The 21,120-nt window shown below is 40.7% G+C and overlaps 1 protein-coding gene across 6 annotated transcripts; it reads right to left on the minus strand.

The window, feature by feature from the left end:
- Positions 1–67: 67 nt before the first annotated feature.
- NEK4 (NIMA related kinase 4) lies at positions 68–19,114 on the minus strand. Of its 6 annotated transcripts, none has more exons than XM_044451167.1 (16): positions 18,959–19,114; positions 16,984–17,250; positions 16,269–16,466; positions 14,252–14,359; positions 12,628–12,782; positions 11,232–11,334; positions 9,879–10,286; positions 9,184–9,236; positions 6,992–7,133; positions 6,455–6,595; positions 6,061–6,127; positions 4,476–4,585; positions 3,818–3,909; positions 2,352–2,551; positions 1,753–1,886; positions 68–342 (listed from the first exon to the last, which is right to left on the minus strand). In XM_044451167.1, the coding sequence occupies exons 1-16, from the start codon at positions 19,013–19,015 to the stop codon at positions 250–252; spliced, it is 2,328 nt and encodes a 775-aa protein (XP_044307102.1). In that variant the 5' UTR covers positions 19,016–19,114; the 3' UTR covers positions 68–249. The 6 variants fall into 6 exon arrangements, with proteins under 6 accessions (XP_044307102.1, XP_044307104.1, XP_044307101.1 ...); XM_044451169.1 differs by having other exon boundaries at positions 6,455–6,541; positions 18,923–19,114; XM_044451166.1 differs by having other exon boundaries at positions 3,818–3,906; positions 18,923–19,114.
- Between the last annotated feature and the right edge of the window lie 2,006 nt (positions 19,115–21,120).

The following is a 21,120-nucleotide window of genomic DNA, read 5'->3' on the forward strand; positions in this document are numbered from 1 at the left end:
CACTACTCCCAAAATATTTAGAAAGTGCTATCATATATGTTAAAAAAAAGGAAACATGTACCCAAACTTAACTTAATAAACGTGTTGCTATTTATAAACTAAAGAAGTTGTACAAACAATAAAAATTGGTACTGTAAAATACCCCCAAAATCATTGTGAGTAGGAAAATAAAAATCCATTCAGCTGCAATGAACTGAATAAAGTTTTGTTCTTTCCTTCAAGGAGGAGTAGTTCAATAGAGGTTAACTGTCAAAGTTTCACATTTTCTTCCAAGAACTTTAAATGACGAGCCTTCATGCTGTAAAATGTGTACTTTTCTCCCATGACTTCCCGCAAATAAAGCTGTTAAGATAAAAGAAGAGAAAGTTTAGCTACCTTGTCACTGAAAACATGAATATGTCTAATATGAAACATTTCAGGTGAAATCAAGGTGTGTCCACTGCAGAAGAATTCACATCCATCAGCAAAGTAGATTTTTCCTCCTAACTGCATCCTCCCTAAATTAATTTTAATGGGGACCATATGGAACAGATTTGGAGGGTACAACTGGGAGGACTGCAGGGCAGAGGAATGGTAAGCCTTTTTGTGTCAGCCTTGTTGAAGCTAAAGCAATGTACCATAGAGCTCCTCAGAAGTTAGCGGCTTCTCATGTATTGTAACAAAAATTAACTCCATTGTAAAGGTACCTGAAACTATTGTGCATTACCTGCAAACAGCAGTTTAGGAGTCAACTGCAAGCTGAGCAGGTCACACACAGATGCACACACAAAACCTGCCCCATATTAGCCACGTCCTTCAAGTTTTTAAGGGGAACTAGGCCAGGGGAACTAGGGAAAGAACTGATGGATTCACCAGTAGGTGGAAAGCCCAGTCAGAAACCTACTGGGAAACTACAGAGCTAGATCTGGTATAGAAATTATTCAAAGTAGACCCGGTAGCCAGGCCTTATCAGTGCATAGTCACCAGGTCTATCAGAAATGGTGGGCATGCTGTCAGGCCTTTGTCATGCATAGTCATACCAAAATTCACACAGTAGTACAATACCATTATTAGAACTAACCAAAATTCTGCAGAACTGTGCAAACTTTCAAATTCTGGAAAACACACAGTAGGCAGAAAATAAATCTGCATCTGCTGATTGGTCTTTGTGTAATTTGAAGTACATCAGCAAGGATTTCTGAAACCCACTGTAAGAATGTACAACATTGAAAAACTTGGTCCATTGTAGCTTGATGGACTTTGACACATTTCTGTTCAATGGCCAAAATAATTGCTTTCTGTTACCAGTTTTGGTGAGATTGTTTGAAATATTTGCACAAATCAGGGCTGATTTGTTATACTTGCGTTATTCTTGTTGTAGCAGTTAATATAAGTATGGAAACATCTTCCTCTCACTGCATATGCACATATTCCACCTTGAATTTTCTGACAGTTTATTTCAAATTTGTGCAATCAATAGGACACATATTAGTAACAGCTACCCTGCTCTATTATTTCAGTGGGATTTAAATGAGAATAAAATTCTCTATTTTAAGGGCCAACCTCCTTAAAAATACTAGGGTACATGTATTTTCATAAGTAGTACATGATTTGGAGTCAAGCAAGGGAATATTGTGCTTCTTAGAAAATGTCCAGACAGGTGGCTTACAAAGCCAGCCAACTACTGTACTTTTCTCTCTGAAAGTGATTTGTCTGTGTTTTAAAGTGTTGAAAAGAAAAGAAAGCTTGTAAGTTGCTCTATGAGAAACACACCTCTCTCTTCTGTTCATCATCTTCCTCCATGACATCATATACCTTCTCTAGCAGCTTCACTCCAAGTCCTTGAACCACATCTGCTCTTAAGATCTCAATCAATCTCTTAATCTTTTCAGGACCAGACAAAACATCTAAAGTAAAAAGCATTATCGTAAGTATTTTGAGCTCTGTGTTAAGAGTTCTGGCAGGTAACCAAGATCAATGATGAAACTCAGGGTGATGACAGAATATTTTCCTTTTTGTTTAGGTTTTGGTGAATATCCTTCTGAGGGCCTTTGCAGACTATAAATCTCAAATTTTATATTTATTTATAAATAAACACCTCAGTGTATATGTACTCTTCAAGTTTCTTTCCTCAATATCATATTAGTATTTTATGCCCACATAATGTGGTTTGAAGCCTTGACACAAAAATAAGTTTTTTTGCCTTATTAAAGGATGTGGCAGACAGGCCTCCATGCTAGAAAATGGGAGCCCATGACTTTTTCTTTCTTTAGGTGAGAGTGTTCTTTACAGACTTAACAACTGTTCCTGCTCTTTAATGGTACAGCAGGAGATAGAACTTAAGCATCACTGCTTTCAAGCATGATACAGACCTGAAGGAAATTCCTGAAATGAGAATTCATCTGGTTCTTCTGATGCTTTGCCATGTAGGATCAGGGTGTCTTTGTATTTCCTATTAAGCCTAAACTGTGAATCAGGAATTGGTATTGCAGAATGTGAACAATTTTCTTTATTATCCATTTTAAGTGTTTGTGTCATCAACTGTAGCAAGTCATTCATTTCATTTGCTTTTCTGCAAAAAGGAATATAAATACCAGCTTACTTAAATCCCAGCTTTTAATCCATGGTTTAATGCAGTAGTATACTGTTCTCAATTTAGTACGCAGGACTGTATCTACACCATAGTTTGGATCTTAACTTCCAGGAAAGCTCTCTCATCACTTCTACAGAATCAGACAGGGTGGGATGGAGAGAGACTCATACAGGGTTGGCCAGTACGCAATCAAGCATTTGTGGGAAAAGCCGTCTTAAATGTTGCCACCAGTGGAAGAGTGGGGTAAACATGTTCCTCCTGCATACAGATATATGCATCTATGTAGCATTCCTAAGAGTTTTCATGAATGGAGTTGGACCCAATAAACAGCAATGCAGGAAGAGTGCAGCACTGTATTTTAACATCAGGCATGCTCACTTTCCTGTGCTAATGGTTTTTAAATGGGAAGTGGGGCTCTTCTAGCTCTGTAACAGTAACCACCATGCAAAAAATATATTGTTTATTGTGACTAACAAAATGCTAATGAGAAAAGTAGAGTGGTAATTTGAAGAGGTAATTGCCTACTTTGAATGAACATCTTCAACAGTAATTTTATATATGGTCACAGAAAGAAATCTCCACATTGATTGCCACTTATAATAGTAATTAATATTAAAGCTTTTATTTTCAAAAAAGTTGTTTCTTTTTCTGCATCTATTTCTTTTAGTCTTTTCCCTTTAATTAGGGTTACTTATCCCCCTCACAACCTGTTTCTGTTCCCTAGAAAGCCCTTCCTTTTAAAATTCCACATCAAACATGAAGGATATCAGCTTTAAAAGGTGCAAGAATTATCTGTATAATAAGAGGGGGAAATTTCTAATTTTGACTGGATGAATAGTGGGATAGGCTACACAACATGGATTTTTTATTCTCGAAAAGGAAGTTTTTCCTTATGTCCAGTCAGAATATTCCAAGGCTTGCACCCCGGCATGACTGAGAGAGATCCTGGCCCTTTGCTTGTCCGCTAAGCGCTAGCCTAGTGTTTTCCAAGGAACAGCAGGGCTGATAATTGCACAGGATCAGGAACCTGGCAAAAAAGCCTGGAATTCTTACAATTTAAGGAACATGACAGATCTACCCAAACTTCTAGGAAGCTATGTTTATACCCAAGAACCTCTAACTTCTGGAAGCTAGATATAGAAGAACTCTTTTACTAGAAGAAGGAGCATGTTCATAGTGTGCCACACATGGTGTGTAGATGTACAAATGCACTGCATGACTACAGACGAAACACAAAACACTTACCCTTCTTTACAGTCTCCATCTGATCTCTCTGTGGAGCTGGTGGAAGAACTTAGCTCATCCTCAGTAGAGCAGCCAATTAAGTTCCTCTTCTGCTGAAAATAAAACGTGTGTCAAAACAAACAAAAATATAGATACAACTGTCCATAGCCCCATATGACCCAGCCCCCTATATACATATTTTGTATACACATCACAGAAATTGTTATCTTTTCTAGTTCTTAACATGTTGCAGAGAAGGGCCACTCTGTGAATTGGCCCACATTTAGTTTCTAATGATACATTGTGGGTAGTGATATTAGGAAGCAATCCAGCATAGTGTTAAAACTGTATGATAACAGAAAAGCTTTCTTATTTGTGTTGACACTTATTTAAATGCTACAATACCAAACAGTGAAGATTTCTTCCTTCATTTACCTTCAATATTTTGAATTACTAGTTGTGTTAAAATGTGTCCCAAGACAATTGCAAATCAAGGGCAAAGTGTATGTCAGGTTTTGCACAGTTTTTAATCACTCTCTTCATAACTATCCCCTAATAGGCCACACTGCAGTGGTCTAAAGAGATTTCCAACAATATGTATAATGCTGACTAAACTCTTCTTTTATACTTTCCAACATTAAAAATGGGGTTCTTTCAAATATTACTGATTTTGGCTTACCACATAAATGCTAGGCTCTGCAGAAAAATGAGCACTTTGAACGTGACCATCGCCCTCTGGAAATTTTGTTTCTCCTGATGCACCGTGAGATGCTCGTCTTGCAGCAGGGCCTGAAATAGGGCACGTTAAAAACATACTGTTTATTATTTTAACTATCCACAGTGATGAGTATACCTGGAAGAGCTTGACGAACTGCAAGCATACCTTTCCATCAGCTCAGAGCTCAACATTACAATCGCCATATGGCATTCCTGTTCCACCTTTTTGCCAGTGCAAGTGGTTTGTAATTAAATACCAGAATGAAAACTTAATAACAAAGCAATATAATCGCAACGCACCAGACATCAGAAATCAACCTCTTAAAGCCTGGCTGAATAAAAATGGTTTTATTCATTTCTTAAGAAGAAGAATCAAATGGACAACTGAACCTCAAAAAGGAAGGGAATTCCACATTCTGGGACCACAAGAGGAAAGGTTATGTTAAATTCTGTCTTATACCAAAGTATGTCTAATTATTGCAGCCATAGGCTGAATCTCTTCACAAATATTTCTCTGGATGCAAACAAGCCCGTTCTTGGGCTTCCAGGATCGCCATCACTGGTTTTCCATATCAGAAGTTAAACAAATCTATACATTTCACATATTTGACAAAGTGAATCTAGTCATTATGCTGCAATAAAATATTTTTTTTAAAGTGCCAGCAGTCTCTTTTTGCTTCTGCTGCAACAGACTCACTTTTCTCCCCTCTGTCATTTATACTTGGATTCAAATACAGGTTTGGAATTCAATACTTACTCCAAACTAATGAACAGACCTGGCTTTGCATCGGTTAGAACAGCTCTTTGTTCAAAGACTGTGCTGAATCAAACTAACTCCCACAGCTGTCAAAAGTAAGACACATTATATCCACATTGTCTGAGTGAAGCCATACCTACTGGCATTTTTAGGAACAACTCCTGCCATTGTGCATCCCTAGAGCCCCCTGAGGGAGAGGCTCATAGATTCTTTCCTGAATTAATTTTGTATAAACACCTTACACTGCATAACAATAGAATGCTTGAAAAAAAATATTTAGCTGACTAATAAAGCTTCTTACAATAGATAAGGTTACAGTATTACAGCTCAGAAGACCACAGGTTTACAGACTGAGATTATGTCTCAATCATAACCCTGTTAATATAACAGCGTTAAGATTTTCTTTGGGAAACAATTACAACAGAAAATATTTTTATTTATTTATTTATTTAGTAAACTTCTATGCCGCCCCATTCGCCAAAGCCTCGGGGCGGCTTACAACAATAAATAGATATGATCATATAAAAACAATATAATTGGAAACACCCTGGCCAAAGATATAAAATCAATAAATAAGCTAACAATCAAAATGTTGTTTAAATAAAAAGGTCTTGGCCAGGCGCCAAAAAACATATAACGACGGTGCCAGGCGGACCTCTCTGGGGAGCGCATTCCATAGATTGGGCGTCACTGCAGAGAAAGCCCTCCTCTGGGTACTCACCCTCCTAATATGTTAGCTAAGCAGTTGTTCCATACATTAAAAGGGGGAGGAGGCAAAGAAGCCAATTACCAGAAGGAAGCATATCTTCCAAGGACTGCTTTAATCTTCTCCTCTCTCGGGCTGACAATGGCCGATCCTTTAAAATAAGTGAAAATAATAGCAGTAAGGTCTTCAGCATTCTATTCTGTTATGCTTGGCCAGAAGGCACTATGCGCAAGGAAATGTTACCCTAACTGAAAACTAGGATGGTTAAATAGCTCTCTGCTGATTTGTTCTGCAAGGCAGATAAAGCTGTATAAAGAACTGTGTGCTCAGTCCATAAAACCATGTTGCAAGCCCCATCTTAAACTGATCTACTGAATTTTGGTAGCGTGTGTTAGCATACCAGGTGAAATGTCATTTGGGAGAGTTGAAAGAAACAGATAAAATTAATAAGCTCTACATAAAGATGCCTGGAACAAACCTTAGCAGCTGCTACTTCAATGTTCCTAGATCTGTTTACACCCCTTGCAACTGCAGCATTCTGCTTGTCCGTGCTGTCTTCTCTTGTCTTTGCATCCATATCAGGAGGAGAAGGCAGACGCCGAGAAACACATGTTGTAATCTTAAAGGGAAAAACTGAACGTACTAAGTCTTCCAGACTGGATGTAAAGATTTCTCAAGCCTTATGCTCAATTATACTACCAAAACCATATTAATACTAATAATCAATTAGGTAATTCTAGCTGTCATATAGCAAGAATATAATTCTGTACATCACAGGGAACACATGATATATTTGCTAAATATGCAAATGTTCAGTTGTTTGATCATAGCAACTTCTTTAAAAAATGTAATTTATAGCCTTATCTTTTTAAAAAGCTGTGTAGACAGCAGCATTGTAAACACATTTTGTAAATGCTCTTAAAACATAAGATAAAGCTAAATGCAGACAGTTACTGCATTGTAAAGAAAATAGAAGAATCAAATTTCTTTAGATTTTCGTGTTGCCTGGACAGACCTCATATTGCTCTCTTTTCTTCTGCCATCGCTGTCGTGACAGGGAAGGCTCGTGAACAGAATCCTGGGGCTGCAAACAAGGAGTGTTCTCACGCTGAATTGTATTTTTCACTTCTCTTCGACTTCCATGGCAAGCTTTATCCTAACAATAACACAGAACCTTTACAATACTTTCTTCCATGCTTTTGAAATTGTGCATGCACACATATACTTGAAAAGAGCAACCAAGGACCAACAAGTATCAGCTTTTTATTATTACCATAACTAAATTAGCTACATTCACTTATGTAGTCATCAGTCTAGAAAAATATCTTATATTACCTGAACCTTTTCAAATAAAATCAAATATACAAGAATCCACTCATCTACTTTCAATATCCAAGAGTGCATTCAACCTGAACAGCACACATGCACATGTGTGCACACCCACAAACCCAAAAGCTCCACAGCCAAATCACAAAATGAGATGGTGTTATATAATGTTCAAGCATTCAAAGTGCTTTGCTTACTTTTCCTTGTGATCCTTACAACAATTCTGTAAGCTAAACAAGTATAGCCAAAGGGTCTGGCAGGGCTGGGGGAGACACAGGGCAACATAGTCAGTGGTAGAACACTTGGTTTCAGTTTTCAGATTCTTTCTCTGGCATGTCTAATTAAAAATGTATCAGGTGGTTGGAAAGACCTTTCTCTGCCCGAGACTCTGAAAGAAAGGTGCCAGTCCCAGGTGACAAGGCTGGGCTTAGATAACTACTCCAAGCTGGTATTAGGCAGATCCCTGTGTTTTACCACAGAAGGAAGATTAAATGGTTTGCCTAAGCTAACCGAATGAGTTCATGAGAGAGGTAAGATGTGACCCAAGAATTTTCTGATTTGGAACTCAGTCTTTTAAGGCACAATCTTGTGACTTCTAAGCAGACCCTAGGCAGCCATAGGAAAAATTAGAGTCCCAGGCTCCAGCTTCAGACACATGCACCACTGTTGGAGCAGGACTCTGAATTCAGAGCACCCTTCATTTGCCCTTGCAGCCAGTACAGAAAGTCCAACCTTGGAGCTGAACCTTGGGAGGGGTGTTCCGACAGATGGTGAGGGAAGGAGTGAGGCTCTGGAAGCAACTATATCCTGTTCTCCTTGCAAGTTGTGGCAAAGAGTCACACAGCCAAATCAGCCATCTAAGTCTAAGTGCAGGATGGCAAAAGCATAGAGGTGACGTTCACTTCCACTCTCCTCTGAAGCTCAATAGGATGCCCAGAAACCTTGGAGTTCAGGGGGTTATAGGCAGCCACATTGGACTGCACTATTACCTGCGACACTGTACCCGTTCTCAGTCAGCATCCTGCTGGACCGAATGTGGAGTTTTTAACTCTGTTAAAACTTCTGGAGATTTCAAAAGGAGTTTGTTATATGAGAAGCAGATGTGCTGTTCAAAATTAGAAACCCACAGAACTGGGGAATCACAAATTGTGGAGCTAGCCTAAAGTACTTCTCCGGATCACTGCAAAATAAGACTACATATTCAACAAAAATGCAATATTTTCAGATAGCAGTGAATTTCCTTTAAAAAAGCATATCAGAATAACATTGCTGAAATACCATGAGCAGAACACTTAAAATATTACAAGCTCTTTAAACCTTGAGAGTGTGCTTGCATCCAGTTTTTGGATTTTAATGTGAAGCAGAGTTCCAGTTATACTGCAATGTTTTTTCCACAGATCTACTAGTTGAAACAGAATAGAATTCATAGAAATACAAGCAGAATACGCTCCCCAGAGAGGAACTTACTGGAGAGGGTTATGATTGGGCACTAGAGCTCCACCCCAACAGTTCCACTAGTGGCAAGCTGCATGCATTCAATCCGCTCAGGTACATAGTCAGGACCTGGCACAGCAGTGGCGGAAAGCCCACTCACCTGCTTCTCTCGTGGTGCTCAGGTGATAAGGAGTGGGATGCAGTGATGCACCTGCCCTGATCCCACCCCAGGTTGCTTTATTTATTCCCTTGTTTACTCCAAAAGGAGTGAAGGGAAATCATTTAATGAAGGGCTCAAACTTACATGCTCTAGCATTATACAACAGTCCTTTGTCTAAGGGGCAGAAACAATGAACACTTGAGGTTCATTTGTAGAGCACTTCACTACAAGAAGCTACCATTTAATTTCACATGCTTTGCAGAACCGTAACAATTTGAACACTCATGAGAATTTCTACAGGAACAAATGGTGCTAGCAGTTTCTCAGTAGAATCCAGACTCTAGAAAGAGAATTTACTGTATTTTCATTAACTCTTACCAACCAACACTTACCATATTAAGTAAACTGTGATATAAATGACAGCAAAATTAAAGCACAAAAAGGAGGGGGAAATGACTAGTTACACAGCACACAAAAGCCAAGAGCCAAAAAAGTGACAAAATCGAAGCAAATTTTTTCTAGACTCATCACAAAAGTATAGCAAGAGTCCCCTTCCTCCTCTCTACCATGCCACTTTGTCCTGTTCTAGACAAGGTTCGGGGCCAGCAACCTTCCCTTCGGAATATCCATTCTGTTCAAACTTTGCCTCCAATTACTCCAGTAACTCTCACAAGATCTCAATACCCGAACTAACTGAATTTATGTCTACTAAAACATTGTTTGTCTTCAGTCCCACCTCCTCCAAAACCTTGGTGGTGTGTGACAGATCAGCAACACACTGTTTAACCGGGGGAAAGTGGCTACTAGTGGCAATGCCAACTGAAGTCATGAGTACACGCTGTCTCACTATCGAGAATGAGTTAAGGACCCAGTACCACTCACTGCTGGTGCAGCAGGAGACAGTAGTTAAATGGTCCAGTTCTATTTTCCACAGCTTTGCACCTTCCATTGGATTCCTTTATTTAAAGGAGAACAGACTTACGTCATCCGTTGTGTTTGGAGCATCTGAAAGAGGCTGCAGAAGTTTTATAGTGTCATCTGTGGCCTCAGCAACTGTCTTCTTAATATCTATGTTTTCAGTTTCCAGGTGTTGCTTGGTGTTTTTCTGCAAGCTTTCTACCTGATACTGTGGGCCATTCAGGGCTTTCTCAGACTCTGCTTCACTGGAAATACTTGAACTGCTGGATTTTTTATCTTCCATTACAACTTCACTTTTAGAGTTGCTCTTTTCTAATGGAACGATAACTATGTCCACTTTGCTCAAAGTTGCCATAGATACATTTGCGCTGTTCAAACCATTCTTGTTTGTACTTTTTTCAGGCTCAGGTACCAATCTGTTTTCAGAAGGAACGTCAAAGGTTTTATTATTGATTAAACATTTATCTTCATTCTGTAATTAAAAAAAACACATGCAAGTAGAATTAATTCACTGATTTTATTAATAATTCAATTTCAGGATAAGCATAAGCGCTCAAAAGTTATTTGTTATCCCCGGCAAAATACAATCCGTTTGAATCCACAGTTGTCCTTCTACATTCAGGAGATGTTTTTTACTCACAGAAAGATTGTTTGTCTGAGTCAATGGCTCTGCTTAGAGCACTGCTAAGAAAAAGAAGAAATGAAATTCAAATATGCTCTTCCACTAGGACAAGCTTCTGTGTTAGTGGAACATGCCACAATGCTGACAGAACTTTATGCCAGGTCCATGGCGGTGGAGTGGGGGAACCTTGGAATGACAGAGCCTAGGATAAGGCGTAACAGCATCCAGCACAGCATACCACCACCAGGACCGACAGGTCAGATGATACGGTGCACGGTGTGGGGCCATATCTCTCTGGCTGCATGTTGCACACCCCTTAGATCTCAAAAAGAGGGTCTCGGGCAATGGGATATTATGAAGCAAAGGGACTTTCCACACAGTGACAAGCACTACATACAGGAAAGGGGGAATCTGCTAAAACTTTTCCTCCTCAGCTTGTGTGAGAACATGGGACAGAATCAGCATGATTCTGGCTACATACACATGTGCTCCAAAGAGTTTAACTAATTACTGTGACTCACAAAGTATTCTTATTGATATCCATTTGGGGAAGATACTACACACCTGACTAAAATATTGTGCATCTTCAGATGACATATTTATTTTTGACTTCATGCTTAACACATGCTTTAAGAGAACTGAAATGCATGTTTCCAGAAAACAGGACAGAAGGCAACATTGTTCTTCCTGCTTAATTTGAAACAAATTCTACACCCTTTTTATTCATCAATCTGATGATGAAAACTTTATCATCACCAATATTCTGACTACAGAGCTAAAAGAGAACTTACTTACCCTTTTAGCTTTTCTTGAATGTTCTTTAGGAAACTTCTGGGGTATTATATTTCCACTCTGGGATTTAGATTCAGATATTTTCTTATTGTTTTTGGATGTTTTCCTTCAAGACAAATCCAAGAAGATACAGGTGGTATGGTATTTACAGGATGCACATTTTTAGAAAGTGCTGTTTTATAGCAACACAAGTTTATCTCTGCTTCCTATGTATAAGTTACTTATTAAATAAATTTAATATTTATTAAAACATTCTACCAAAAACTGCAATTCAAAATGACTCACAGAAACAAAGTTGATCAAAACATTAAAACAATACATTCAAATACAATAAAAACATAAATAAAAGTATGAAAAACAACACCTAATCCACCTAATCCACCAGACCCCTTTGCCAGATTTAGAATGGGGCTTATTTCAGTTGTTCAAATACACTTGGAGTCGGCTGTAAAAGAACAGCCTTGTTGGCTCTCTGCTCATGCCATGCGGTCTGTCCCCAGCACACAGCAATCCAAGCTTCACTCCATCCAGGCAGGAAGGCTGGATTTGGCTTGTCATGCCTAACACAGCTCTCCTCCAGGAGGGTTCCATTATTGTGTATAACCATCAAAGATCATGGTCATCTCCACCTGTTGCAACAGTGAGCTCCAGAAGTTAATTCCCTTTTGTGTGAACTATTTCAGTACAGGCAAGTCCCCTTCAGGCACAGAAGTGACAGAGATCAAGAGGAAGCACCACTGAAAGAAAAGTGGGGAAGCTGATCCTTGACAGCCCCCCTCCCTTCCCTTGCATCCCCTGAAGCCACATCCTATGACCTCCACAGAGCTGGGGATGGGAGACACAGGGGACATTGGAGAAATCGGTTAGGGTTAGGGCTGCATACCCATGCATACATTTTTTCAGTAGAGCAAACCTGTGGAGGGATATTCCATACACGTGTAGTCTAAATCTAATCTCAGAAGTCATTTAGGAAAACTCTCATTAGTTTTGCATCTTCTACCACATCTGCACACACATATAAATGACTGCATGAGATGCACTGCTGAGTAAGAGCAGAAAAAGATTTATCAGGCGCTACTGTGGTACAGTGCTTAAGAGTGTTGGATTAAGATTGATGCTAAGCAAGCCTTTAAGCCCCCAAAGAAGCTGGCTTTCCTTTTCCTGCCTCTAGAACAAGCACATATTCCATACGCGTTTCTCAGAATGAATCCTATAAGCAGTAACTCTAGTAAATGCTAAGCTGTTCTGTCTTTCAAATAAACTGAAATGATCCATATGAAGCCCCGTACTTTTCAAAGGCTGACAGCGCTCAGAAAAAGAAGTCATTCCAGTAACTGCATTAAACTACATGGCAAAGAAAAAACAAACCAAAAATATTTCTCATTGAAATGTCTCTTACGCCCTTGTAGCTTCCAAAAACATGGAGATCTGGTGCTTGATATATGGCTGCCTCAGTATGCTTCTGACGCTAGGCCTCTCCTCTGGCTTCTTGCTAAGCATGGTCCTTATTAGCTCTTTCAGCTGAATGCTGTAATCTTTTGGCATTGGTGGCAGCTATGAAGAGAAGAGGAGAACTGGCATAAGGGGCATTCCTAGGCTGTTAAGTCTCTCAGCCATTTAAGTATTCATTGGTAACAGCATTCTATGTATCCAGAATCACACATCACATCACACATCACAAATACTGGATATGATTTTCTGAAGAAAACACGGGGAGCGAAGCAGAATTTTACTGCTTAGGGTGACCAGATTCTGGCTCTCACAATGATTTCCTGTGTGACTGCTCTAAGTCAGATGTAGCATTGCAGAGAACCAGTGGGGTGAAGTGCTTACAAGTGCAGGACTGGGGGTCAGGAGATCTGGGTTCTACTGTGTTTCCCCAAAATAAGACCTATCTCGAAAATAAGACATAGTACTATTTTTTGTACTTGCTAAAATATAAAACCTACCCCGAAAATAAGACCTAGCTGTGTTTATTCCCAGGGCCAGTGGGGAACATAAAGAGCCTTTTAAAACTTTATTTTTAAACTTAACTTTAACTTAATGCACGGTGTAGAGAAAACACGCTTATGCAGCTCTGTTCCCTCCACTGCGGAGGGAGCAGAGCTGCATAAGCCGATGCTTCCTCTATAGCGCCGGCTCCTGTCACAGGCGGAGTGATACCAAATGTGCATGTATTCATGCTGTTGTACATGAATAAGTGTGGATTGTTGTACACATTAAAAAAAATTAAAAAATTAGACCTACCCCAAAAATAAGACCTAGTGTGTTTTTGTGAGCCAAAAAAATTATAAGAAAGTGTCTTATTTTCGGGGAAACATGGTAGTCTCCACTCAGCCATGGAGCTCACTGGTTGATATTGGGCTAGTCAAATTCTCAGCCCAATCTACCTCACAAGGTTGCTGTTGTGAGACAAAGACTGAGAGGAGGAGAAGAAGAATTATGTAAGCCTCCTTGAGCTTCTGGAAGTAAAAAGGCAGGATATAAATGTTGGTTTATCACTTCTGATCCCATAGCAGGCCTAAGATTAACATACAATCACAACTGCTTGTAAATCTCAGAAAGTACAGAAAGCAGATGTCCCATGAGCCACACTGGAGGTTGCTCACCATGACATCTATAGAAAAGCTGTGATCCAAAAAGTGCAAATTTACATGCTGGAATCTCAGAAGAGATTTTAATAGCCTTGATGAGCTTTTCAAGTTTGCTGTTCAACAGCATGTATCTATATCAGATAAGATGATAAAAACACTGACCTTATACAAAGATTTCAATAACAAGTGCATACTTTTTGTAAAACATACTAGTTACCACACTTTTGGTATCCAAGCATACCACTGAAATTCTGCACTGGAACATCCTTATATTATTTATCTATTCTGCATACATTTCCCCACCATACCCCCCCCCCCAAAGAATGGGTGCAACTCCTGAACACATGGAGGTTAATGTGTGCCATCACTCCCTAAAGAGTTTTGATTAGGGCTGATAATGAACATGGCAAAAATTATATTAAAATTTACCTTTCCTTCAATAATTCGATAAACCAAGGAATTCATGTCTTTAGCATTGAAAGCATGCTTCAGTGTGGCCATCTCATAGGCACAGCAACCCAAAGCCCAAACATCAGACTGTAAAAATAAAAGCAAGGCAAAAAGTAAGAAATATGTTCTAAACAACTCTTAAAATAAAAGTGAACATGGCATTGGGAACATCTATAGTAAAGGTAGGTGACTAGTGGCCCTCCAGATAGTTTGGTCTACATTTCCCATCATCCCCCAATCTCTGGCTATGCTGGCTGGGACTGAATGCAGTTGTAAATCAAAACATATGATGTTCCACAAGTTACCCAACCTAGCTCTGCAGTTAAGAGTGCCTAGAGTAAACCATAGATTTTAATATCTCTGTCTAATTGAGCCGTGCTTTGTTGTGATGGGGGCGGCATAAAAATGTTTTAAATAAATAAATAAATAAAAATAATTACTTGTATAACAAATGATCTACAATATAAATTCCATTAGAAGTATTCATTAAAATTTAGGGGTTTTTTCATAGCTATCTGGAAAAATAGTTTATTGAAATGTACTCAAATTTAAAATGACTTTTTCCTAATTTAGAAAAGGGATGAAATAACCAGACAAAACTAATTGCATTATTGTAATTGCCAATGGAATTGTAATTGTCAATGGAAACTCATGATCAGGTTACTTTACAAGCATTGACCACTGCAATAGTCTTGTGACACGAACTGGAATGACATGGTACTCACAGCTCAACTTCAAATATTTATGGGTCTTCCTCATTACCAAGTAACAGAGGGGACAAATTCTCCATCACCTCACAAAAGTTCTGAGAACTGTGCACCTGTGCAGTCTTCTACATTGTGGCTATTGTGTATGAGCAAGATCTCTTCCAACAGAGAAATGCAGCTTATTGAAAGATTAGGTATGGAGAAGATTCCTTTCCTTTATCCACTCAATAGCAAAGCCAAGTTAGTTCGCAATTACTTATCCTAGGTTACTGTCTGACTTAAACTTGGGAGTAAGTCCCTTTGGACACAATAGTATATACTTCTCAATTAACATCTTAGGACCATGTGGTAATTTAGCTTTTCATCCCACTATCCTATGATCTATTTAACCAGATCATTTTCTTTGCACCTATATTATGAAACATTATACCGTGATGTAAGTATATTACTAAACTCCTGTTCTAAGCTGTAATTTCAAAGCAACGAAAGATGTAAAGAAATAGATTTTAGTTATTTCAGTATTTCCCATAAGTGCACTGTACAAATGTAGTTTACAACAGTCAGTAGTACCATAATAGTTTCTATTCCACTAGGGACCTGGTAATAAGAACCCATGAATAATACAATCTGATGCATATTTATTTGGAAGCAAGGCCTGCTATGTTCCAAAGATTTAATCACAGGTAAACATGTACAGAATTTGCAGCTTAACACTGCAATTCTATGCACACAGGTACCACAGAGTTAAACTGAACTTATTCCCAGCTAAATATACATAAGAATGCACCCCATCAGCCCAGCCCTTGCTCAATATGAAATAAGTTCCATTAAGTTTAATCACATTTGGGCCAACGAGTTGTGTGCAGGATTAATTCTGAGCACCAATCCTGTATCAGTCATGAGTTCAGCCATAAATTACCAAACGATACAGACTTTTTTCACAAGACTGATAAAGTGTTGGGAGGTGCTGTGCAAGCGGGGGTGGATATCAGGCACAGTAAAAGAATAATTAGTAATTAACAGGTTGGATCTGCAACAAAATATTGCAGCCTCAAGGACTCTTATTCAGTATTCAAGGCTATCATCCATGCCCTCTTCTCCAAGGGGTTGCTCTCTCCAATGCACTGGGGGTGCAGGTGAAGGGTAATTCTACTTCTGCAAACCTTGAGGTTCCCCTGAGCATGCTAGTACTCTTCCTCTGTCTTGTTTGTGGCTGGTGCTGTTTTGACTAACTAGGCACAGTCCACCTGGCGAGTCAATTCACTGTTCGTATGTATGATATACCTTACCTTATAATTGTATGGCTTGTTAGAGAATAATTCAGGACTCATATAGTAAGGGGTGCCGATGAGTGTACTAGCCATGTCATACTGATTTTCCAACACTCTAGCTATTCCCAGATCGCCCACTTTGATGATATTGGAACGTGTCAGGAAAACATTTTGAGTTTTGAGATCTCTGTGAAGAATGTGCTTTTCATGCAAATACTGAAAAATAAAATAATGGCATTTACAAGTCTCTATCCTACAGAATGCGCAAAATGAGATTTAACTCATGTATGCCCCTGTGAGCTCCTTGGGGAAAGAATGGGATATATTGAAGGTGCATTAATGTGCTCTAAATGAATTTGTATGATTAGCTCAAAATTTAGGATTGTGCCCTAAATGAAGCTGGATGACTGCACCAAGACTACTTAAGAGTTTTGAACAAACTCTCCACCACTACTTTTCCCCTTTAGAAATAACACTGTAGTGGTCAGGAGTCATTCAAGAGGGCAAATTTTCATTTACATCTTCTATGTGGATTAGAAGCATGCATAAGGAAACATTAATACATTTTCCTATCAGATTACCTACAGTAGTAAGGCAAGACTACAAGCTAAAACAGAGTCAACAATGTCAAAATTCTAGAGCTTGTTTCTAATTGAGAGAAAGAGAGAGAGAGAGAGAGAGAGAGAGAGAATCAAAATTAAAAATTTTAAAGGGAAAGATGCAAAAGTGTTACCTGCAATGCCATGGCAATCTGAACAAACCATTCCACCACCTGAACCTCTGGCAAAAGTTGTCCTTTCTGCTCCTTCAATTTATGATACAAGTCTCCTCCTTCACAGAAACCCATGACAATATATAGCAGGCCATCTTCACCTTCCCAGGACTCCCTGTATGTAACTATATTAGGATGCTTCAGCTGGGACAACAGCTGGGCCTCTTGTTCCGCTGCTTTTCTCTCACGGCTTGATGCATTTTTAAGATTCAGCCTTTTGATAACATACTTGGAGAGATCAAAATAAATTTTGTTTTTTTAACTATATCTATCCAGGACACTAAACAGAACTAGTGAAGTCTAAAACTCCAGTAGACAGACCTATTTTGTAGAATTCCAGTTCATTCTAACAAAATGTTATCCCAATACTGACCTTAATCCAAATAATGGTAGGCATATGTCATGCTTCATATGTATCCAAATGGTCCACCTTGCACTGCCATTGCATTCAAGCCTGCCTACTCAGATGTAAACTAAATTGCATTCACTGAGATGTACTCCCAGGGAAGCAGGTACAAGATTACAGATTTTAGGCACAGTCCCATGCATGCTGAATGCCACTTGTTGGGGAGCTTGCGTGGGAAGGTACTGTTGCACTCAAGTCTCCTTTGTGAGTTTCTCGTGAAAACTGGATGCTGAACTCGATGGACCTTCAGCCTCATCTAGCACAACTCTTATGTTCTTGTGCTTAGTCAGAAAAAAAGGCCTGCGATTCCCAGCAAATCCCAGCCAGCCATGCAGGTTGGGACATGCAGGGAGTTGTAGGCTGTCTTCTGCTGAAACATGCATAGGATTGCACTGCTAACTTCTTATGGATCAGGACAAATGTCACTTATGACACTTACGAGGCAGGTTGGGCTGAGAGTCTGTGACTGGCCCAAAAGCACCCAGGTTGGCTCCATGGCTGAGTGGAGACTAGAACCCAGGTCGCCTGAGTCCCAGTCCCATGCTCTTAACTGCTACAGCACACTGCCTCTCTTTTTAGCCTCTATGTATAGGGTTGACTCCAAGAAAATCCCCTAAATTAATGAGATGTTTCTGTTCTGAAATCTCTGTGCCAGCCATATCCTGGGGCAGGACTGTGGGGCTGGAGATCAGAATTTCCAGATATAGCTTGAACCGAGAAGACAGAAGGAGGTTCTTTTTCTGACAGCCCTGGCCAGATGTCATCTCTTGTCCATCACTTTGACATTACACACCCCATCTGGCATTTTGTTGGTAACTGATAAATAAGGCACAAACTGCAAGGTTTCAATATTTAATTTCAGGGGGCAAATGAAGCAGAGATGTACAACAGCTTTCCCTAAAAGTTCTCTAATACTTCGGCTATCTGCCATTGCCCAGTGACCCCACGGGTCCTATTGATGGCCCACTGTACTTGCAAAAAACACTTTTTCCGGCTCTATCAACGTGTCACAAAAGCTGCAAGAAATCTCAAGCCTTCGTAGCACAAATCCAGAACCCGCAAAAAGAGCGCAAGGTCATGGACTATCTGGAGGTGAAGCACCCGCGATTCCAGGTTCAACTTTCTCTTTTCCACGAAAAGCGCCCTAACAGAGACTCTTCGTAACTGACGCGGCGCTTTCGGCGCGCTTTGCTCTTGTTCCCGAGTTCTCTCAGCCGCCAAGCGGGTGAAGAAAGGGAAAGCCGAAGAAGCCAGACAGGCCATCGATCCGAAGCCCTTCCCAACCATGCGCCACTGCAGGTCGGCGTGCAGAGCTACAGCACCCATCATCCCCAGCATGAAGGGCGGGGATGACGGGCGTCGTAGTCCACCTCCTCCGGAAGGCGCTCTGTTGGGAAAAGCTGCCCAGCGCGCGTTCGCGGAGGGCATCGGTCGCTTCAAGGTGCTGTTACCCCCGGCTCCCCGCGCTCACGCCCCTTCCCCAGCCCTCGCTACCTGCTTGTTCTCTTGCCGGTGCCGCACCAGGCTCACCTCCCCGTAGCTGCCCTTGCCCACAGCCCGCACAAAGGCGTACTCGCCCAGGGGCATGCTCCCAGGGCCCTGCTCTTAACAGGCCGCCGAGCGCGGAGGGGGCTACAGCGGCCCCCCGCCCGCCAGCCGCAGAGACGCCGCAGCCGGTGCCATAGAGACCTCCACAGCCTCCGCGGGCCATAGAGAACACCACCTGCCGCGCTCGTCTATGGTAGCGTTCGTAGTCGTTTGGGCGGCCATCTTGGGTGAGGGCAAGTGTCCGCCGCTTTTGCAGGCGGCCATCTTGATTACAGCGCTTTCTCCCTAACCTGTGTCAGCCATTTTAGTTGTGGGCATCCTGGCTGGTGGGTGTAAGATTGGCAGCCTTTCGTAGTGCTGGCGTGCTGTCGCACCGTATGGTTTCTTGCCGTCTTAACATGCTCGACGCCGACGGGGTTCAGACGTGCGTAGTTCACTGAGGTTACTTGCTTATCCTAGAAGGCCATCTGGGTCGAAGTATTTATTTTGTTGTAAGACTGAAGCGACTAGTATTTTCACAGGGTTGCTCCTTGTTCCTTGACATAATATTGGTCTCATCAGTCTTAGATGCGATTATCCACGTGCATTGGACTGTAGTCCGAACGATTCACGTTAACTATTGGGAAAAAAAGGTTCGAAAAAAAAGGCTGCAACTCAGGGTACCATTCAGCCTTACCCCTTTCCAGGATGCATCATTCCTTCCATCCCATTTTCCTCTCCCGCACCAACAGTCAGCATTCCAAACCCACTGAGCAAACTCAGTACTCACAGGACTGTTTGGGGGTTCCCCATCCTTGTAAGGTTTTCCTTCTGAAGGTTTGTTGTACTACAGAATTTCAGTTTCCCCAAACTTGCCAATATGTAAGTCTTGTGGATGATATCATTTGAAGTACATAAAAATCCACCCTGGCAAAATTACTGGTGAAATCTATTGATTGCTTTGTCTATATAGAAGTGCCACTAATGCGCTGAGTAGTCTTTAGAAGACTACTTTTTCACTATTTTTGATTTCACCGAAACACTACTCTCTTAGCTAGATTTTTTTTTTAAACTCCAAAGTTATGGCAGAATTTAGTTACATTGTAGAATGATGGCATGTGCGCTCTTGTAAACATTTTTTCTTAGGATGCTTCTATCCAGAAAGCATCATGCAGCAATTTTCTTTAATAGATTTTCTGTAAGTAAAAAGACAGAAGAAGCTGTGGGAAAACACTGGGGATTATGATATCTGCACCTCAGGTAAAATTTCATGAATGAGCAGAATGATGACACCATAAAAGGCGTATCTGAAAGAAACCTCAGTTGTGAAAATCCACATGCCTCTTCAGTGGTGCACTTGAAAAAAAGCATGCTCACAGCTAGGAACTATTTCTACAATTTTGTATACTGGTAGGGTGGGTATACATTCTCCCAGTGAGATCCTATGCATGTTTCTCCAGAAAAAAGTCTTGGGAAATTCACTGGTACATTTAGTCCAAGTAAATATAACTGTGATTCCACCTCTTCTTGCAGAGAGGCCTTCACACCTGCAAGCACACTCAGCCCCCAGTCACAACTTATTGTGAAGGAGCTGTTTGAAATTCCTGTTGTGGTTGCTCAGAAGTTGCCTGAATGCTGCCACTGTGGAGGAAAAAAACCCCTACGCATAGGTTTGGTTCTGTCCAGAAGCTTCTTTTTTTATCAGGCTGTGACCAGGGGTTTGGGGAGGAGGTAGCCTTCAGACATTGGAAATGGCAAGGCTGGTGTTCAGGCAGGAAACCAGTATTTAGGACCACAGACTGGGCTGGTGCTGAGAGAAGAGCTGGCTTCTACAGAGCCCTTTCCTACGGGAAGAAGGAAAAGGCTGCAGTAAGGGTGGGGAGCCTCTTTCACCCAGAGGACCAAATTCAGTTTCAAAGAAGCTTTCCAGGGCCACAGTCCAGGAGTGAGGAGGGCCAAAGGCAAAAAGAATGGCCAAAAATACAGCATATTTAACTTACAGCTTATTTTTCTCATAACTAAATTTTAAGGAATACATTACAGCTTTTTAGAATGTTAAAAAAACGCTGCCCAGATGCTGGGAAACTACCAAACAATTGGTAGTTCATGGATTGACTGGGGAAGTCCTGGAGGGGGGCTGGATTTGGCCTTGGGGCTGAGCTGCC

This window comes from Varanus komodoensis, unplaced genomic scaffold (genome assembly GCF_004798865.1).
Source record: "Varanus komodoensis strain SLA01 unplaced genomic scaffold, ASM479886v1 scaffold6_2, whole genome shotgun sequence".
NCBI lineage: Eukaryota > Metazoa > Chordata > Lepidosauria > Squamata > Varanidae > Varanus > Varanus komodoensis.